General features: G+C 40.2%; 1 protein-coding gene across 2 annotated transcripts in view; it reads left to right on the top strand.

Moving 5' to 3' along the window:
- cps1 (carbamoyl-phosphate synthase 1, mitochondrial) overlaps window positions 1-3,777 on the top strand; it is a 61,218-nt gene extending 57,441 nt beyond the window's left edge. For both annotated transcript variants that reach the window (XM_015358273.2, XM_015358274.2), the window contains exons 37-38: window positions 2,702-2,831; window positions 3,347-3,777. In XM_015358273.2, the coding sequence (XP_015213759.2) occupies window positions 2,702-2,831; window positions 3,347-3,475 (259 nt within the window). In that variant the 3' untranslated portion in view covers window positions 3,476-3,777. The remainder of the gene's footprint in view (window positions 1-2,701; window positions 2,832-3,346) is intronic.
- The last annotated feature ends 12,458 nt before the right edge of the window (window positions 3,778-16,235 follow it).

The following is a 16,235-nucleotide window of genomic DNA, read 5'->3' as shown; positions in this document are numbered from 1 at the left end:
GGACCGCTCAGATTCATAGATACGGATATGAAGGCTTACAGCACGTGCGGAATAATGAAAGCATCTCACTAATGTTTTTGAATCAGGATGCATTGCTTCTCTTCTGCCTTTGTTGACCTGTGTTCTGTACGTGATGATTTTTCTGGCATTTTGTATCTTCGGTTATTCGTTGGAGTATGGGAACCTGCAGGTTCCACTGACTGCTAAGCTTTAAAGCGAATCAGGTGGAAAAATGAACAGAAATGAATTGTGTGATCCTTTAATTTTTAGCAGATGGGAGAATTACCAGTGTAAAAAAATCTGCACCACTTCCCTCCTGATAAACTGCATCGTTTCCTCGGAGGGTTTCACTTGATGTACTGTACTTCATAAAACTGCCGTATTCAGAAGTTGTGAAGAGGTGGATTAGTGTTGACGAGACTGATGGGAATTAATACATGTAAAAAACACCATTGTATTCTCAGTCTACTGATCCCCCAATCATTATCTCTGCAGATTACACTGCCCTCTCATTAGAAGTGTTTCATTCAGTGGCGGTGTGTTTTTTTTGTTAGAATTAAGTGCTCGTTACAATCAAAGCAGGTTTAATAGGGGCCAAGCGTCTGGAATCGGTGATAGTTTGTTAAGAAAAGACCTTGCTCTAAAAGTGAAGAGCATTCATTATGAAATGGAATATCGCAACCTCAGCCTCACGAGTTCTCTATCAGTGCTGCAATTTGTAAAAGTGTGTAGCAACCCTCTGGAAGTGGTGGTCTCATTGCTTTTCATACAATCTGCCACATGTGATTCAGTAACCTGTGTTGCTTACTTCAAAGAGGAACACAGGTGTAATGATCTGAGACATCTCTTCTAGTCCAGTGCTAATTCCATCACAGCAGGGGATGTCTCTTGGCTGCACCATAAATACACTAATAAAAACAAAAGATAACTACTAGAACCATCAAGGCTGAGCAAACACCTAGTAGATGTCATTTAATGCACAGTGTAGCATGCATGTGTAGTACCATGCACTACAATTCTACAATGCACCTATTCAGGTGTTTGTGTATGACTATCCAGTCACATTATAGAAAATTACATGGCTTCCTTCAAGAAGTGGCTGGATGACATTCTCTACTCACTTCACTACTAGAAGCCAAACAGCCCAGATATTCAGAATGACCTTCTGTCATTTGTCATATATGTAAGTTCTTATGATGCACAATGTTCAGGACTCATGCAAAAGCCTCTTGGCTGTTTTCATGCAGCTGTGAGATGTTCCCATTCCACGCTCACACCTTTTGGGAAAAGTATTTTGGTGTCTTGTAGATGGTAGATAGAACCTGACAGTCCTTCCTTTTGTTACAGAGAGCACTTTTGATGATCTTGATCTGCAGCTGTTTTCTCCTGATGTTCTTTGCAGCATGGGATAACTGCTACAAGGTTTCTGCAAGCTCGGGAACTTGTGTCTGTTGTTTATAGAAGATTCCTCATGTGATCCCTGTAAGACGTGGAGGAGGGATACTTGTACAACCTGTAGAGACACTGAGCAGAGTAGATGAGACCCTGAGAGCTGGCAGTCTGCTGGGGACAGAATGTCAGAAAACAAGATCGGCTTGATACGCTTGTCATAAATCTGCCTTCAGTCATTCATTATTGGAAAACTAAAATCATAAACATGAATGAAAAAAAAATGAGTTTGAAAATTTCCCATGTCCCACCTTAGTGTGCAAGAAGATCTTACAGTACATGCAGTCTTTACCTTGGATATCCATTATGACAGGTATGGGATGATAACACCTGGCCTAGTTCCCTTGCTTGGATAAGAGCTCCTCTTCCCTAGGATTCCCCTGTGGCAAACAAATGAATGAACAAATTTAGTATTGATAGTAATGAATGCCTTTAGTAGATGTATGGTTGAAACGTGACTAATGAAGTTAGCCAGATCTACTCTGCCGGCAGGCACTTGGGCAAAGTGCCTCCTTGAGTAGTGGCACCATGCAAGGCTGCTGGTCCTGGCAGGCAATAAGTGTGGATGTGTTGTGTACTTGAGGAACGGCTGGAACAGATAGTCTTCTAATGAGGGTAGAGTGCGACTCGGCCCAGCTGAGATCTGCCAACCTGGGAACACCTTGCCAATTATCACACTGTCAGAGGGGAGGACAGCTGCCATAATGAAGGGCCATTTAAGTTTCTGTTGCAGAAAAGCACGGTGGAGCAGAAATGTGGGGCTATTTGTTGAATAAGGTCCATTCTGGAGGGCAAGGCTTTCAGTGCCGTGCTTTGGGGAGGCTTTCAGCAGGGAAAACATGGGCAGTACCTCAAAACTGGCAATTTGCTCCAGTGGTCCATACTGACCTAAAGGGTCATATCACTGAGGCTGTGTTTTTCATGAAGGAGAATTTATTCCACACGCGCTCAGTGAAAAGTCAGTTCAAAATAATTTGCTGCAGTGTGTTTGCACAAGTAAAAACCGCTTATTTTTAAGGGTCAAAAGACTGAACTTCAAAGTATGGGTTTAGATCCAGTCTTTTTATTGCTGGAGAAAACTGTATAAACAATTGCTTCATCCAAACAATATATACAGTATTCAGTGTTCAGCAAAACATAGATCCAGTGTCCACTGTGCCTGTCATACAGACTGTCCTTCGCAATGCAGATTTCAGGCATCAGCATGTTCGACCTTTCCATGTTTTTTTTCCCCCGACTTCTTCTCTCTCAGGCTTATCAGTGAAGGGGAGATTGATCTGGTAGTGAACCTTCCCAATAGCAGCACCAGGTTTATCAAGGACAACTTCCTGATCCGCAGGATGGCTGTTGACCACGGAGTGCCCCTCATCACCAACTTCCAGGTGAGAAAGTCTTAGCACAGGTCTTACTGACCTGCAGTTACCAGCCAGTATAACATGCTTGCCCAGCGGCTCTGGATTTTAAGAACTTTTATTTTCTCATATTATGTAAAGAGACTTTTGGATCATTTCTTAAACGCTAAAGCAGCATGATTGCATCAAGGCAAAAAGTAACAAAGTATGGGTGGGGTGTAGGTTGGTCTTTCCTCTTTCTGGCCTTTTTTATTTCTCACACATGTGATGCTGAATTTTTTATTTAGCTGTGACCCGTTCTGACCCATTTGGGAAGGATCTCCAGTAAACTAGCACCTCTGGGTTGTAGGAAATGCAGTTCATGTTGTGTTTAAATTTGACATCTTTTACATTGAATGTGGTGCATCAACAGAGAAAATGGAAGGGCTGTTTCCAGATTTCCAAACAGCCACACCTTTCCTAACTTTTAAACCCTTCCCTCCACCCTGGGCGTCAAACCCATGGAGTGATGGGGTTGGCTCACTTTCTCCTCTCCTGCTCTCCAGGTTGTGAAGCTGTTTGCTGAAGCAATCAAGCACTGCAGTGAGCTGGATGCCACCAGCCTTTTTCACTATCGCCAGCGTGATGTCAGTAAGCAGACTCCTCCTTCAGCTGTAGGGAACCTGTCTGTATAGTTCCACTCCAGTGGTAGAAAGCCCTATGAATTGACAAAACTGCCTTAATAGATGCTAATTAGTCATATATACTGTACAGTGCGACTGGTATACAGTATCTGCCTCCCGTAGCTCTTAATATTGAGGAAAACATGGGAGGTCCTTATATTTCTTTCCAGTGTTTTTTTTTTTAGGTTTTCAGTTCTTGTAAATGTTAAAAAATCTGATTACTTTGTTGTGTTTATTACAATATTTAACACACGTTTACAGTAGTTCCTATCTAGTTATAAATGTGGTTGAAAATGAATAAAATGGTTTCTGTACTTTTATGTTTTTGTAAGTATTTCAGTAATTTGGATGTAAGAATGAGCGTGTGGCGGCAGAATGTGTTGAATGGGTTTGTGATTAGAAGAGCAGAGCTCATTGAAATGAGTCTGTGCTTTTGTCCTTGACAGTAAAAGCAATGGCTGTACCTCCTTTGCCTTTCACTCTGTTTATTTGTATTTAAAGCTACACAATAGAGATTTGTTGTGAGCTTAAAAGATCAAAATATGCACATTTTAATATTTAATCTTTAAAAAACAAAACCTTGACAGTGTTGAGGTCAAAATTAGTTTAAAGATCTTAAATGTGGCAAGACAAGAACTTGCATCTATTACTTGGAATCCCAGCTATATAAATGAAAGTACACTGTAGGTAAATAAAAGTGCTCTGCAGGCTTCTGCTGTGTTCTGCTTTGATGTTTTCAAAATTATTAGAATCAAGGTGACAGTAATGTTGGTGATGATTGCAGTCCAGCATCTCTTTTTATTAAAATACTATTGTAAACAGGTTGTAGACTTACATTGCGTTTTAAAATGTCTTACTGAAGTTATTTTAAGGCTGTCTGTTGTTTGATGTGTTTGGTTATTGGTATCGCAGTAGGAAATTTGCAACCTGAGCTGTGATTTTTGTCAGGATGCCACATTCACACTGCAGTGACCCAATATCAGGATGTTTCACAGTAACGTGTTGCATACAGTATGTTACAACTGCAACTCTGTTCCTGACGCAGTTGGTCATTGACCACTCATGGGGATCTCCTCAGACAGGTGGGAAATCCACTACGTCAAAAGGCCGGGTCTCCTGTTGCTGGAGAATTCCAAGATGGAGAGTGATGTACATGTACTGTAACAGGCTCACTGCCAGATCAGCCCTGTTACTTATAGGAGGCTTGAATTTTCCGACGTTTGGTGCTAATGGTTACAGCTTGGCTCAGCAGCTTCCCTGAGTGATCTGCTGGGGGAAAGGAAGGTGTTAAAGGGAGAGAGTAGCAAGCGGGGTCTGGTGTCGAAAACATGCCTGTTAGAGACATGCTGATGCGTTTTATTTACCGAAGATTTCTGGGAGCGGTCGCCTGAGTGTGCCCGGCAATCTAGCGAGCAGCAGGGTGGGCCAGACTTAATCTCGAAGCCGGGGCTGCAGCAGAACGTGTGAGCAGCGTGAGCAGAGTGAGGCGCGCCTCAGACTGGGTCTGCCTTTCATTTGGCTGAGATAATGGGGCTTAGATGGAAGCTCTGCAAGCTCCAGGGGTGCCCTCACACCACAGCTGAGCCCACCGAGCCCCCCACCACTCTCATGATGAAAAACGACATCTTGCAGGACAATGTCTTTCCTTAAAATAGACCATTTCAACGCTTTATTTTGGAAATCATTTTTTCAGTTTTCTGTCAATCTGGATGTGTGAAATGCGGATTCATCCCAGTTTAATGCTGCTGGGAGAAGGAGGATCTTTGCTTCCACTTCTCACGGATGCCTGCCTGTCGTACGCCACTAGTCCCACAGCCATCACAGCGATTGGAAGAATGGCGCAGTCATCACTGATGTCACCTCAAGCTTCCAGCTCGGCGTGGCTGTTGCATGGTGAGATGATGACACTGCCCAGCCCTTACTGTATGTCCTGCGTTCCAAATGCCAGAATTGCAGTGTCATAATAAGATTGTACTGTATATATTGAAAACAGCATTTCTACCTTTAAACCTGATCTCAGAAGTTAAGCAGAACCTTAGGAAAGCAAAGTTGTTGTTAAAGCTGGCATTAGTGGACTAGTAGGTGGCACTCTTCATTCTGGAAAGAACTAAGAAGTCTTGTGTGACCCAGGACACTGTGCTGTAAAAAGCACTGTTCTTCAGCTCAGACATTACACTGAGGCCGTGACTACTAGGTTATTAATAATAATAATAATAATAATTGCTTACACTTATATAGCGCTTTTCTGGACACTCCACTCAAAGCGCTTTACAGGTAATGGGGACTCCCCTCCACCACCACCAATGTGCAGCATCCACCTGGATGATGCGACGGCAGCCATAGTGCGCCAGAACGCTCACCACACATCAGCTATCAGTGGGGAGGAGAGCAGAGTAATGTAGCCAATTCATAGAAGGGGATTATTAGGAGGCCATGATGGGGTAAAGGCCAGGGGGGAAATTTGGCCAGGACACCGGGGTTACACCCCTACTCTTTTCGAGAAGCGCCCTGGGATTTTTAATGACCACAGAGAGTCAGGACCTCGGTTTTACGTCTCATCCGAAGGACGGCGCCTGTTTACAGTATAGTGTCCCCGTCACTGTACTGGGGCATTAGGACCCACACAGACCGCAGGGTGAGCGCCCCCTGCTGGCCCCACTAACACCTCTTCCAGCAGCAACCTTAGTTTTTCCCAGGAGGTCTCCCATCCAGGTACGGACCAGGCTCACACCTGCTTAGCTTCAGTGGGTTGCCAGTTGTGAGTTGCAGGGTGATATGGCTGCTGGCAAAGGATCTTTTAGCAAAGGATTATTAAGGATCTCATGACATTGTTCATGAGAGAAGGAGGTCTGAATCCCATTTACTTCTTTTAATTTGACACTGGGCTTGTACAGTCTGGCTTCCCTAAAGTTTTGCCTTTAATTTGGAGGATATAGGAGTTACTCACTTCTCTGTCTGGTCTGCCGTGTAGTGGTGGTGCTGGTGTTGCATAATGACTTATGTGTGTCACTTCCAACTTCCAAATTCATGCTAATATGCTCATACTGTGATCAACAGTTTCTTCTGACCATGCATAGTACTGTTACAGTAAAAGGATATGTGTAGTTTTCCTTCTGCTAACTATAACAACCTCCCCCTTCTTAATCAGAATATTGTGACACCCCTTCAGAAAATTGAGATAAATTTAATCAGTTAATAATTCAGGCATGATGACTGTCTAAGTCCACCCTGTAACTGGTTCAGTTCAGCTCATTTACAACCAGTTTTGTGCTGATAGCCAGAGAGAGTCCTGTGTGCAAATCAGGCCAAGCCTTGTACAGTACATATACCATGCCATACAACTGGAACTCCAGCAACCAGCAATGCAGTGGCCTTACACCAATCATCAGCGCTTCCTCTCTTTCCTAAATGAGTTTCTGTGGTGAGATTTCAGCTGTGTTCCCCTGAGATCCTGTGGAACTACACTGGAGTCTGAACAAGATCGCACTTCACAGCCAGTCTGAACAGCAATTAATCATCCAGCAAGTGATACGTTTTTAATTGTGTAGGTTTTCGTTTACTTTCCTCTAATGCATTTTAGCATTGCTTCGAACTAAAGCATCTGTCAGCGGGTAGGTCGCTGCATTTGTTAAACTACTTGACAAATTGAAATGAATTTGCTGTTTTCCTCCTGTCTGCAAACACCATTGGTTAACACACTGCCGTTTCAGTTGTAACACTGGGTCTGCACTTAAAGATGACCTATTTATAAAGACATAACAAATAATTGATGTGATTTGCGATTCAGTTACTTCCCATTAGAAAACTTTAAGAAGCCGTTAATGTACAGTATTTGGGTTTCATTACTCTTCTTAAAGCAATTAAAACTATTAGATTTATAATTGATAGAGAGATATATTTATTTTTTTGCATAGCAATTCATCTTCTAATGAATGTTTTGTTTTATTAACATTTAAAAAATGATCAGAGATTTCTGTGTAACTTTATAAATGTGGATATTCAGAAATATTTGAGGTCTTGAAAGACCAACATGGTTAGTGTGATCATATAGAATGTTAAAAGAAAGATTGACTCTTCACGTTAGGAGTGTAATTGGCTCAAAACTAAATTCTGGTAAGAATTATAAGATCTAAATTTCAAATTTATTGCAGGAGTTTATTGACTAAGCTGATTCAATGACTAAAACTAAACACACTTTTTTATTCATGACAGTGTTACATTTATATTTGGAACATTATATTTCTGTTTCTCAAAAAACAATTCAGTTCAAAGCAGACAGTAAGAAGTGTAATGAGGCATTACTGATTGAAAAGGATGTATGGATTTTTCTGTAAGAAGCATTCACAATTAAAATGTTTAACAGTGGATGTTTATTTGTCTTTTGTGATATTTTAACACATTTTAGGGGGCAGCACGGGTGTGCAGTGTTAAGTATTGCTGCCTCACAGCACTGGGGCCATGAGTTCAATTCCATGTTCTCCCTGTTATTATGAGAAGATTGGTTCTCTTTGTTAGTATGCATGTGTTCCACCTGTCCCCTTGTGTCTCCCAGGTTGGGCTCCTGTCCAAATGAAACTCTTAAGACAAAGCTGTTGCTGAAAATGCATAGATGTTGTATACTGTATTAATTAATTTATTTTGGTTTAATTCTATTTTAACTTCAGACCTTTTGGTAGTAGCATTTTGTTCCATTTCTTGCTTGCTAATGAAGCACCTGGGGATTCTTGTGGTTAGAAAATAAAAGGTTCTGTGGATTTTGTTGAAAAGATATCCAACTATTATCAGACGTGATTATTTTTGAATCAGTGTTGTGTGGGAGATCGAGTTAACTTTTGGATATTTTTACACATTTCAATATTAATATTTTGAATTGGAAATCTGTATTGTGTGTTTAATTGTGGACTGTTTTAGATGTCTTTCTTGATACTCATATCTGTACTAATTCACAGTGCTTGGTATAATGCTCCATTTCTTGGTCTGCATTTCAGTAGGAGCATTTTAGGCAGTATTGGCAGTAGCGCGATACAGTATATATCATTCCTTTAAAAGTTATGCCCCTCAGTATGTGAGAATGCATTGTTCCACTGTACCTTTCACAGTATTCTGAGATTTTACAGTGGGAGATGGAGCTGTTTAAACAAATTATCCATGACGACTCTTTACATCCAGTCATCTTTTATTAAAACAGAAACTCCACCACAGTGGGGCAGCTTCCCCCTAGTGTGGAAGGGCTCACACATTCTTGTCTCCCTGTCTGCTTTGCTGACTTTTCAAGGTCTAAGATGAACAAAGTGTTTATTTGGATTCTCTATTTTCTTTTGCGTATCCTTCTGTCACCTCCGTTCTGACTATTTTCCATAGGAATTTACCTTCTTAGGGTAATAAAACTCTTGGCTTAACTTTCTCCTCTAAAGAGGGTGAACCCCCAAAAAACCTTCCATACACTCTTCCATACAGGCAAATGTAAAAGGAAAGTAGGTGTAGTGGTAATAGACAGTGTGCTGAGGGAAACCTGTACTTGTTCCAATTTCTGAACCGGACGTTTTGTTGTTTTACACTGTGGTTTGTTGTACTGTGTCACAATTGTAGTTTGGTCCATGTGTGAACTACAGTATGGATAAACATTGGTGACGGCTAGCAGGATATGACCTGCCTAAATTGCCTTCATTCTGTATGACTTTTTTTTATAAAGAAGAAGAAATACAAAAGCTGCAAGGTCTGACTTCAATGGGTTACAGCTCCATCCTCATCAAAGCCTTCAAAAGTAAAATAAAAATGTGATGGCAAGTATCGTGCTATATTATTTTATTCAAAAATAAAATGAAATGTATTTTCTAAAGTCATTTTGTTCCAAATATTAACTTACTTCTTAACTTCAAAGACAGGTGGTTTGTTTAATTCAGAATGCCTTAGCCATAGAAACCACTAGTCCTCTTCCATCACCAATTAGGGAAATTTGATTTCAGGCTTCCCACGACTCTGTATTGGATAATGTGGTTAGAAAATGGATGGGTTTCAAGCTTTGTTCACAAAGGAGGAGTTTTGGAGGACATCATGAGACTTCCAGCCCCTAATAGATTGAAAGGCACTAAAATACTGAAATGCTCCTGTCCCCTGTGTGGAAAAAGCTTGTGGAGTGCCATGCTGCTTGTCACTGGACTATATTGAAGGTTGCCAACACATACTGTACCGCATGTGGGCCTGCCCTGCCTGAAGACAACAGGCACCCAGGTAGCAAGTGCCACTTAATTACAGCTTCTCTTCAGTCATTGTTCCTGCTGAGTAAGTGTGCCAGAGACGTTTTCCTTAAAAATAAGCGAACAAGTAGCCTATTAGACTGTTATTGAGTCCAATTGCTTCAGCCTCGTACTCGGTCTCAGCGTGGCTCTCTCTCCCTGCCAGGCATTTGTAACCTGCAGGGTCTGAGTATAATTTACAGGGTTCGATGGTGATGAGTAATAGAAAGGCTTGCCAGGTATACTCAGGAGGACAAAAACGAATTGTCAGTGTGAAGCTCGCAATGTAAATCAGGAACAGAGGGCTGTTAGAAATTAATAATTGGCGCAAATGATTTCAGGCTCCTAATTTTGTGTTCTTGTTCCTGGATTTAAGGTTTGATTTGTGTTAAATCTGAATTCTGTGTTTGTGAGGGCGGTTTTTGATTTTGCTCTTTACTTGACCCTCTGTCCAATGTGAAAGCCCTTGCTCCTGAGCAGAAAAACAATGATTGAGGGATGTACATCTTGGTTGATTTGCTTAGGTCTTGCATTTTGCACACATACAGTATGTGACCTGAAAATTGCCACTGTTTTCCAAAAATGTGAGCAAGGGGCTGTCAGCATGCTTAGGCTGCAAAGCCACAGGTGAAGGTTCATTCTATGTTGAAAGGTAAAGAAAAGAAACACTATGTTTTGACAGTGGAGCCTAGTGTCATCTTCACACACCTGAAAAAGGCTCCACAGCCGAAACAGTGTTTCTTTTCTTAACCTTTCAGCGTGTAATGAACCTGTTCCTTTATTTTCAATGTTTGTGGCTGCCGTATCCTTCACTAGCTATTACTGACAGAGACAGATTAAGTGCACTTAAAGCTCCGTTGCTTTAATCCATTATCACTAACTGCATTTTTTTCCTGCACTGACTAACTCTGTCAGTTGTTTTGAAACACTTTAAATATGCATGTGCATTTGCTTTCGAGAAGAAGCAGTGTGGATAGTGATAGGGACTGAATGAAAATTCCATGTGATGTGCTGAATACTGGTACCAAGTAAGCATTCTTTCATGACAAGCCTGAAGGCTGCAGTTCTTCCTTCATGTCTGTTTTTGGCTAATGCCTTTAGCTAAGATGACTGACATGGATGAGATGACATGCACTAGGACCCTGGAGTGCACTGGTGTGGTTTTACCTCCATCAACAACCAAAAACAGTTCAATTCACAGAAGTGTACTTAGTTACATTGTGTGTTGTTGATGCCTTATGGTGTCATTAAAAAAATTCACAGATTTTTAGCCAGAAGCCTTCGAATAAGGACCCCACGTGCAGGACTGGTTAAAATAAAAGCAGACTCTGGAATCCATTTCAGAGCTGGCCAGCAGACTCGGGTTCAATAGTGGAGTGTTAAGTGCTCTCTAATGAAAGGAAGCATAAAATAAATGATCTGTACTATCTGCAGTGTGTTTTAGATTCCTACCAATCCTGGAGGCTGTGTTGCAGATCCCTGCAACCTCTTTTGGTATCGTTCTACTCAGCCCATCAGCTTTGCTGCAGGGGCTTCCCAGTGTTTTGGAAGCCTCGTGAGATTCAATTCTATTAATGTCTCCTGTAAACACAGCAGCACAGTTTCTGCTCTGAAGGATACCAGCCCCTGAGCTGAGCTACTGGATGTCAGGTGGTCCTGGAATCTGGAGCAGCAGCTGCTTCTGGGCTCCTTGGGTGGCTCAGACAGGTGAGTTCACTGGTGCAGACCCTGGCAGAGAATATGAAATCCGTGTTTTTAAACTGTTCAGCCTCTCGCTACAGTACATCCAAAAATCTCAGGAATAATGTTGGGGGGAAAAAAAACTTTATACTGAAAAGTAACCCATACTAATAACTCTTTTGCTCTCAAAGGCTTGAGCTACTGAGATCAATTATTACACTCTCCTTTTTTATGATTCTGTTTACCATAAACCTGATAACAAACCTTTACCAAAATAGTTCTCTGCACTTTTGTTTGATTTGCAATATTGAGTGTGGCACTGAATCATCAGTTATTAACTAAGCAACAAATTAGCACACAGTAAGATTTTTAAAGAATGTTGTCACGTTTCTGTTGCGTAGGAGAAATGAATCTATAATTAATTTCAGTAGTGAATAAGCGTATCTTTTATTCTGCAAAATGAGATAGTAACTGTAAACAAATAATGATATTTAATATCACATTAATTTGCATTCAAAGCTTACAAATCTGTTTTTTACATTTTACTTGCGTGGTTTTGCATGCAGGAGCTCAATTTCACCATCTTGCTCCTGCACTAGACCCTATTAATGCCAATAATTTACTGAGTTAGTACAGTATGTCATTGGACATACAGTACACTATAAGCATGTAGCAAAGCACTGTGAAAGTCATAAAAACCTAGGAAAGTGTAGACAAAGCAGGATAAATCATTGTAAAATAAAAAATATACATTTTCTACTGTAAACCTTTATATGAAAATACCAGCAGATTTCTATTGACTAACACTAACACTGCACCTTTAAATAAAAGTACTGTAGGATAACAGCCATGGATCACAAGTCTCTCAATGCTGCCAGCTGTAATTAAGAGCAGACAGTGTTTTCATTAGAGCAGAGATGTGGCTCGGAGAGGTGAATTGGCACTTTTGTGTGGACGACCCAATTTGTGTCAATTGAAAGTAGTGGACATTTAAATTAAGGTCAGAACAACCACATTACAGCTACACTAGGATTTCTCAATACGATATTCTTAGATCAGTTAGCAACTGCATTAATAAAGGAATGAGCATCACTGGTCTGTCGATTCGCAGCTCCAGAAACCTATTAAACACAGGTGTAGAAGGCCAAAGCAAATTACTTCATAATGTAATTTCCAACATCTTCCTTTGCAACACTGAGCTAATTGTTAAATAAAGCTGAACAGGTGTGAACGTGATCTGGTATACTTCAATGAAAAGCTGTTATTGGGAGCATTAAAAGCCCAGGGAAAACCTTTTACTTCTGGACCTGGCATGATATTCTTCTATGGTTCAGTTCAGGTTCAAGATGTAGTGCACTGATTCAGATACAGTTTTGGAAAATATATTTAACTGAAAACAAATAAACAGACCTCTTAACATGGATTAAAAATATATTTCAACAAGCTACAAAAATGATCCACTTTATTAACCTTAGAGAACGTTTCAGAAAACTGTACATGAATGCAACCTATCCCACTTAATGAAATGCCCCACTAAGATACTTTAAAGTGCCTCAACTAATTTGGAATCATACATTTTCTTAGGGTCCATGCTTAAAGGAATCCTACTTTGTGTGCTGATAACAATCTCTGCTGAATGTTGATGCAATGTAACAAGAGTAAAACCTTTAATTAATGTGTGCACAAAGAAATCCACATCCATCAGATGTACAGTGCACCATCTGGACACTTCAGAAAAGCATAAAAATATAGATTATTATTTGTGCTTTTGTCCTTCTGAAGATAACAACAGTGCTGTAAATCCTCCTGTAGCCTCCTGTCTTCCCATCCAGCCTGGTCAGTTATTATAGTGAAATAATGTAAATTTGCAGTTTTTTAGGCAGTAAATGCAGCTTCATGGTATGCCCATCTTTCCTATATTACCAACCATAGCCTTTACCCTGATCTTACTATAATTCTATTTCTAACTTTAGTCTTCAACCGTATCCTAATTATCTTTGACCCTAACCCTAACTTTAGCCCAAATACTCATTCTAACTCAGACTCCATGTCTTTCTACGACTCTAATTGAAACCCTAACCATAACACTTCCTGATACCCTAGCTTTAAACCTTTAAACCTTTAGTTAGCAAAACACATTACATTCCTTACTTTCCTACTACTCTGTTCCTGCTCTTCTGTCTGACTGTGGTTCTGGCATTTATGAAAAGCCTGTAAAATAAATCAATAAAAAAGTCAATCCCTTTGTTTAACCCCTGGTATCAAGCAGAATATACACTGGGTATATATCTAACTTGTCCTCAAGTGAACACCATAAGCATTGCAGAACTGTAAATACAGACGTACAGAGACATACTGTAAGTACAGAAGGAAGGAAGAACCCAGAATTATTCAATTCTGGCCATCCTAATTAAAAATGTAAGAATGTGAATCCCATGTCATGAATTTATGTCAAATGCCCCTGATTAATGGGAAATAATGGGCTCACAACGTAGTCTACAATATCGTAGTCCAGTGTAAATCCAGACCTGAAGTCTGTTTGATGAGACCATACTTTCTTCAGGTGGATACCAAGATATTGGAGTGTCATGGTTCAACCAAAAGACAATGGACACAAATTAAAAGCTTTAGAAATAAATGCAAAAGAAACAAGAATAAGAAATATTTTAAAGAAAATAATAAACAAATACAGCATGGTCCACTGCAATAGTACCTTTCTAAGCTAGGTGCTTTACTTTCTATTCAGAAATTCTGTACTGTCAAGTACCGACTTAACAGAGCATTAATAGTTCCACAGTGTTGCTGAGAATTACAGCCGTTCCTTATTTTAGTATATTTATACATTTTTGTAAACATTTTTTTATGTATGGGATGTCATGCATTTCAAACATATGAAAGTTACAACAAAGAGGAGGTTGTTTAGCCCATCTGCTTTGACTTGGTTGCTGTTATTGATGTGATCTGAGGATCTTATCTACATGTAGATGCTTCTTAAAATGTTATAGTCTTGGCTTACAAAGCTGGGTAGCTTAGTCCAGACTTCCACAACCCTGGTGGATGGGCAGTACCCCTGTTTGAGTTGGAAAACTCTTAATGGCTTTTGAATAACCTCTCTTGTGTTTTTTTGTAAGTACAAATTGAGTATAGATTCAGATGCTTCAGTGCCTGTAGCATTTCTATATTCCTCCATTCATCTTCAAAGTGCTTTAACCAATACAGGGTCACAGAGGAGCTAGAGCCTATCCCAGTAAGCAACAGGCACGAGGTGCAATACACTCAAGTTTCTATATTCTATAACTATATTATATATTATAATTACTAAACTTATAGTATATAATATTTAATTACGAACACAATAGACTAAAAAAAACCCTTCATTTTTGCAGTCTTTCTGTTGTTCTGAAAGCTTTCTGGTGTGTATGTGATATTAATCAAGCTGGTAGCTGAACACCAAAAAAGGGTTGTATCACATGCAAAGAGGTATATACTGGTTCACATCCTGCTGTATACATACTGTTAAATGTGCAGTTTTACTATATGTTGTATAAAGAGAATTATTGTATGATTCCCCAAAATGGAGGCCAGGAATAAATCATTGCCTCTCCCACTTGACAGATTTGCTGTTGAATGCTATAGAAGCGTCAGTTCACCCGAGTAATTCTGAAAGACGTTGATGCTGGTCTTTTCAAGTGGACAACTAGAAAAACAGACAAACCATAAACGAGTGGGATGGCATGTTGAAAAGGTTGGTGCAGCGATATTAAAGTGGAGCTGCACGTAGTAGGCAATGATTGATACCTTACTGGTTTTCAGGCTCTTGATTTTTGTGTGTGTTTGAGTTCTTGCGAAGTGTGCCCTGTCAAACAACAATACGTTGGTTTCAGGTTTAGTTCAACACCACGATTTTGCATCTACAAAAGCCATTTTAACACATTGTCTTCCTTGGTTATCTTCGACTGTTGACTTATCTTTTTCTGTCATTTTGTACATTACATGGCAAGACTTCGCTGTCACTTTGCCAATGCTAGCTAAATACAGAACTGCTAAGGCACATTGTCAGTCTAGCAGAAAGGACACAATCCACTTGCTGTCAGAACAGAGGAGTTTGATCTTTTCTGTGGCTTTTATTTGGAGCTTTCCACCTTTCTGAAAATCTGTTCTACCAAAATGCCTGTTTTCTAAATTTCTGGGCCCCTGAAGCAATGTCTGATTCTTTAATGCGCTGTAGAGTATTTATTATTCATAGCCGTGTCTTAATGTCGCATGGCAGTGGGCTGCGCATCAGGTGAAATTAATAAGGGCACAACTGCTGAGCTGAATTGGTTTGCATAGAATGTCCCTCTGTGGCATTATAATCACATGTAGGACTTTTTGCTGGCCTGTGTGGTACCCACTTTGCAGCACAGAAATGCAGTATAGTTAAGAGTATCAAATGCCTGCCACACATTCACATCTATGACTTAGATTGCCCTCAGGGCATGATTTCTTTGTATCGTCAAAACAAGAACGCCTATGGCAAAGAATCACGTCATAAAATATTAAATATAATCAAAGAACAACTTGTTTACAAAGACTTAACCTTTCGGACTCATGAACGGAATGTACAGGGAAGAACATTCAAGACAGGCGTCTGAGTGAGACAGGAGAACTTGATGTAATGTCATCTTTGCAGCCCCATAACGAATACCATCTTGTCTGCTTAAATTGTGGATTTCTAAATGAGAGTTACAGATCGATCTCACTCACTTGTATATTTCCCAGATCTCCTTATGGGTAAGCAGCCACTTGTCCATTGGAGAGTGTACCTGCACACGCGAGGATGATACACCCTTGTTTTCATTAATTCAGGATGCCAT

The sequence above is a fragment of the Lepisosteus oculatus genome, chromosome 12 (assembly GCF_040954835.1).
Source record: "Lepisosteus oculatus isolate fLepOcu1 chromosome 12, fLepOcu1.hap2, whole genome shotgun sequence".
Lineage (NCBI taxonomy): Eukaryota > Metazoa > Chordata > Actinopteri > Semionotiformes > Lepisosteidae > Lepisosteus > Lepisosteus oculatus.
This window is presented reverse-complemented; position numbering and strand designations above follow the sequence as displayed.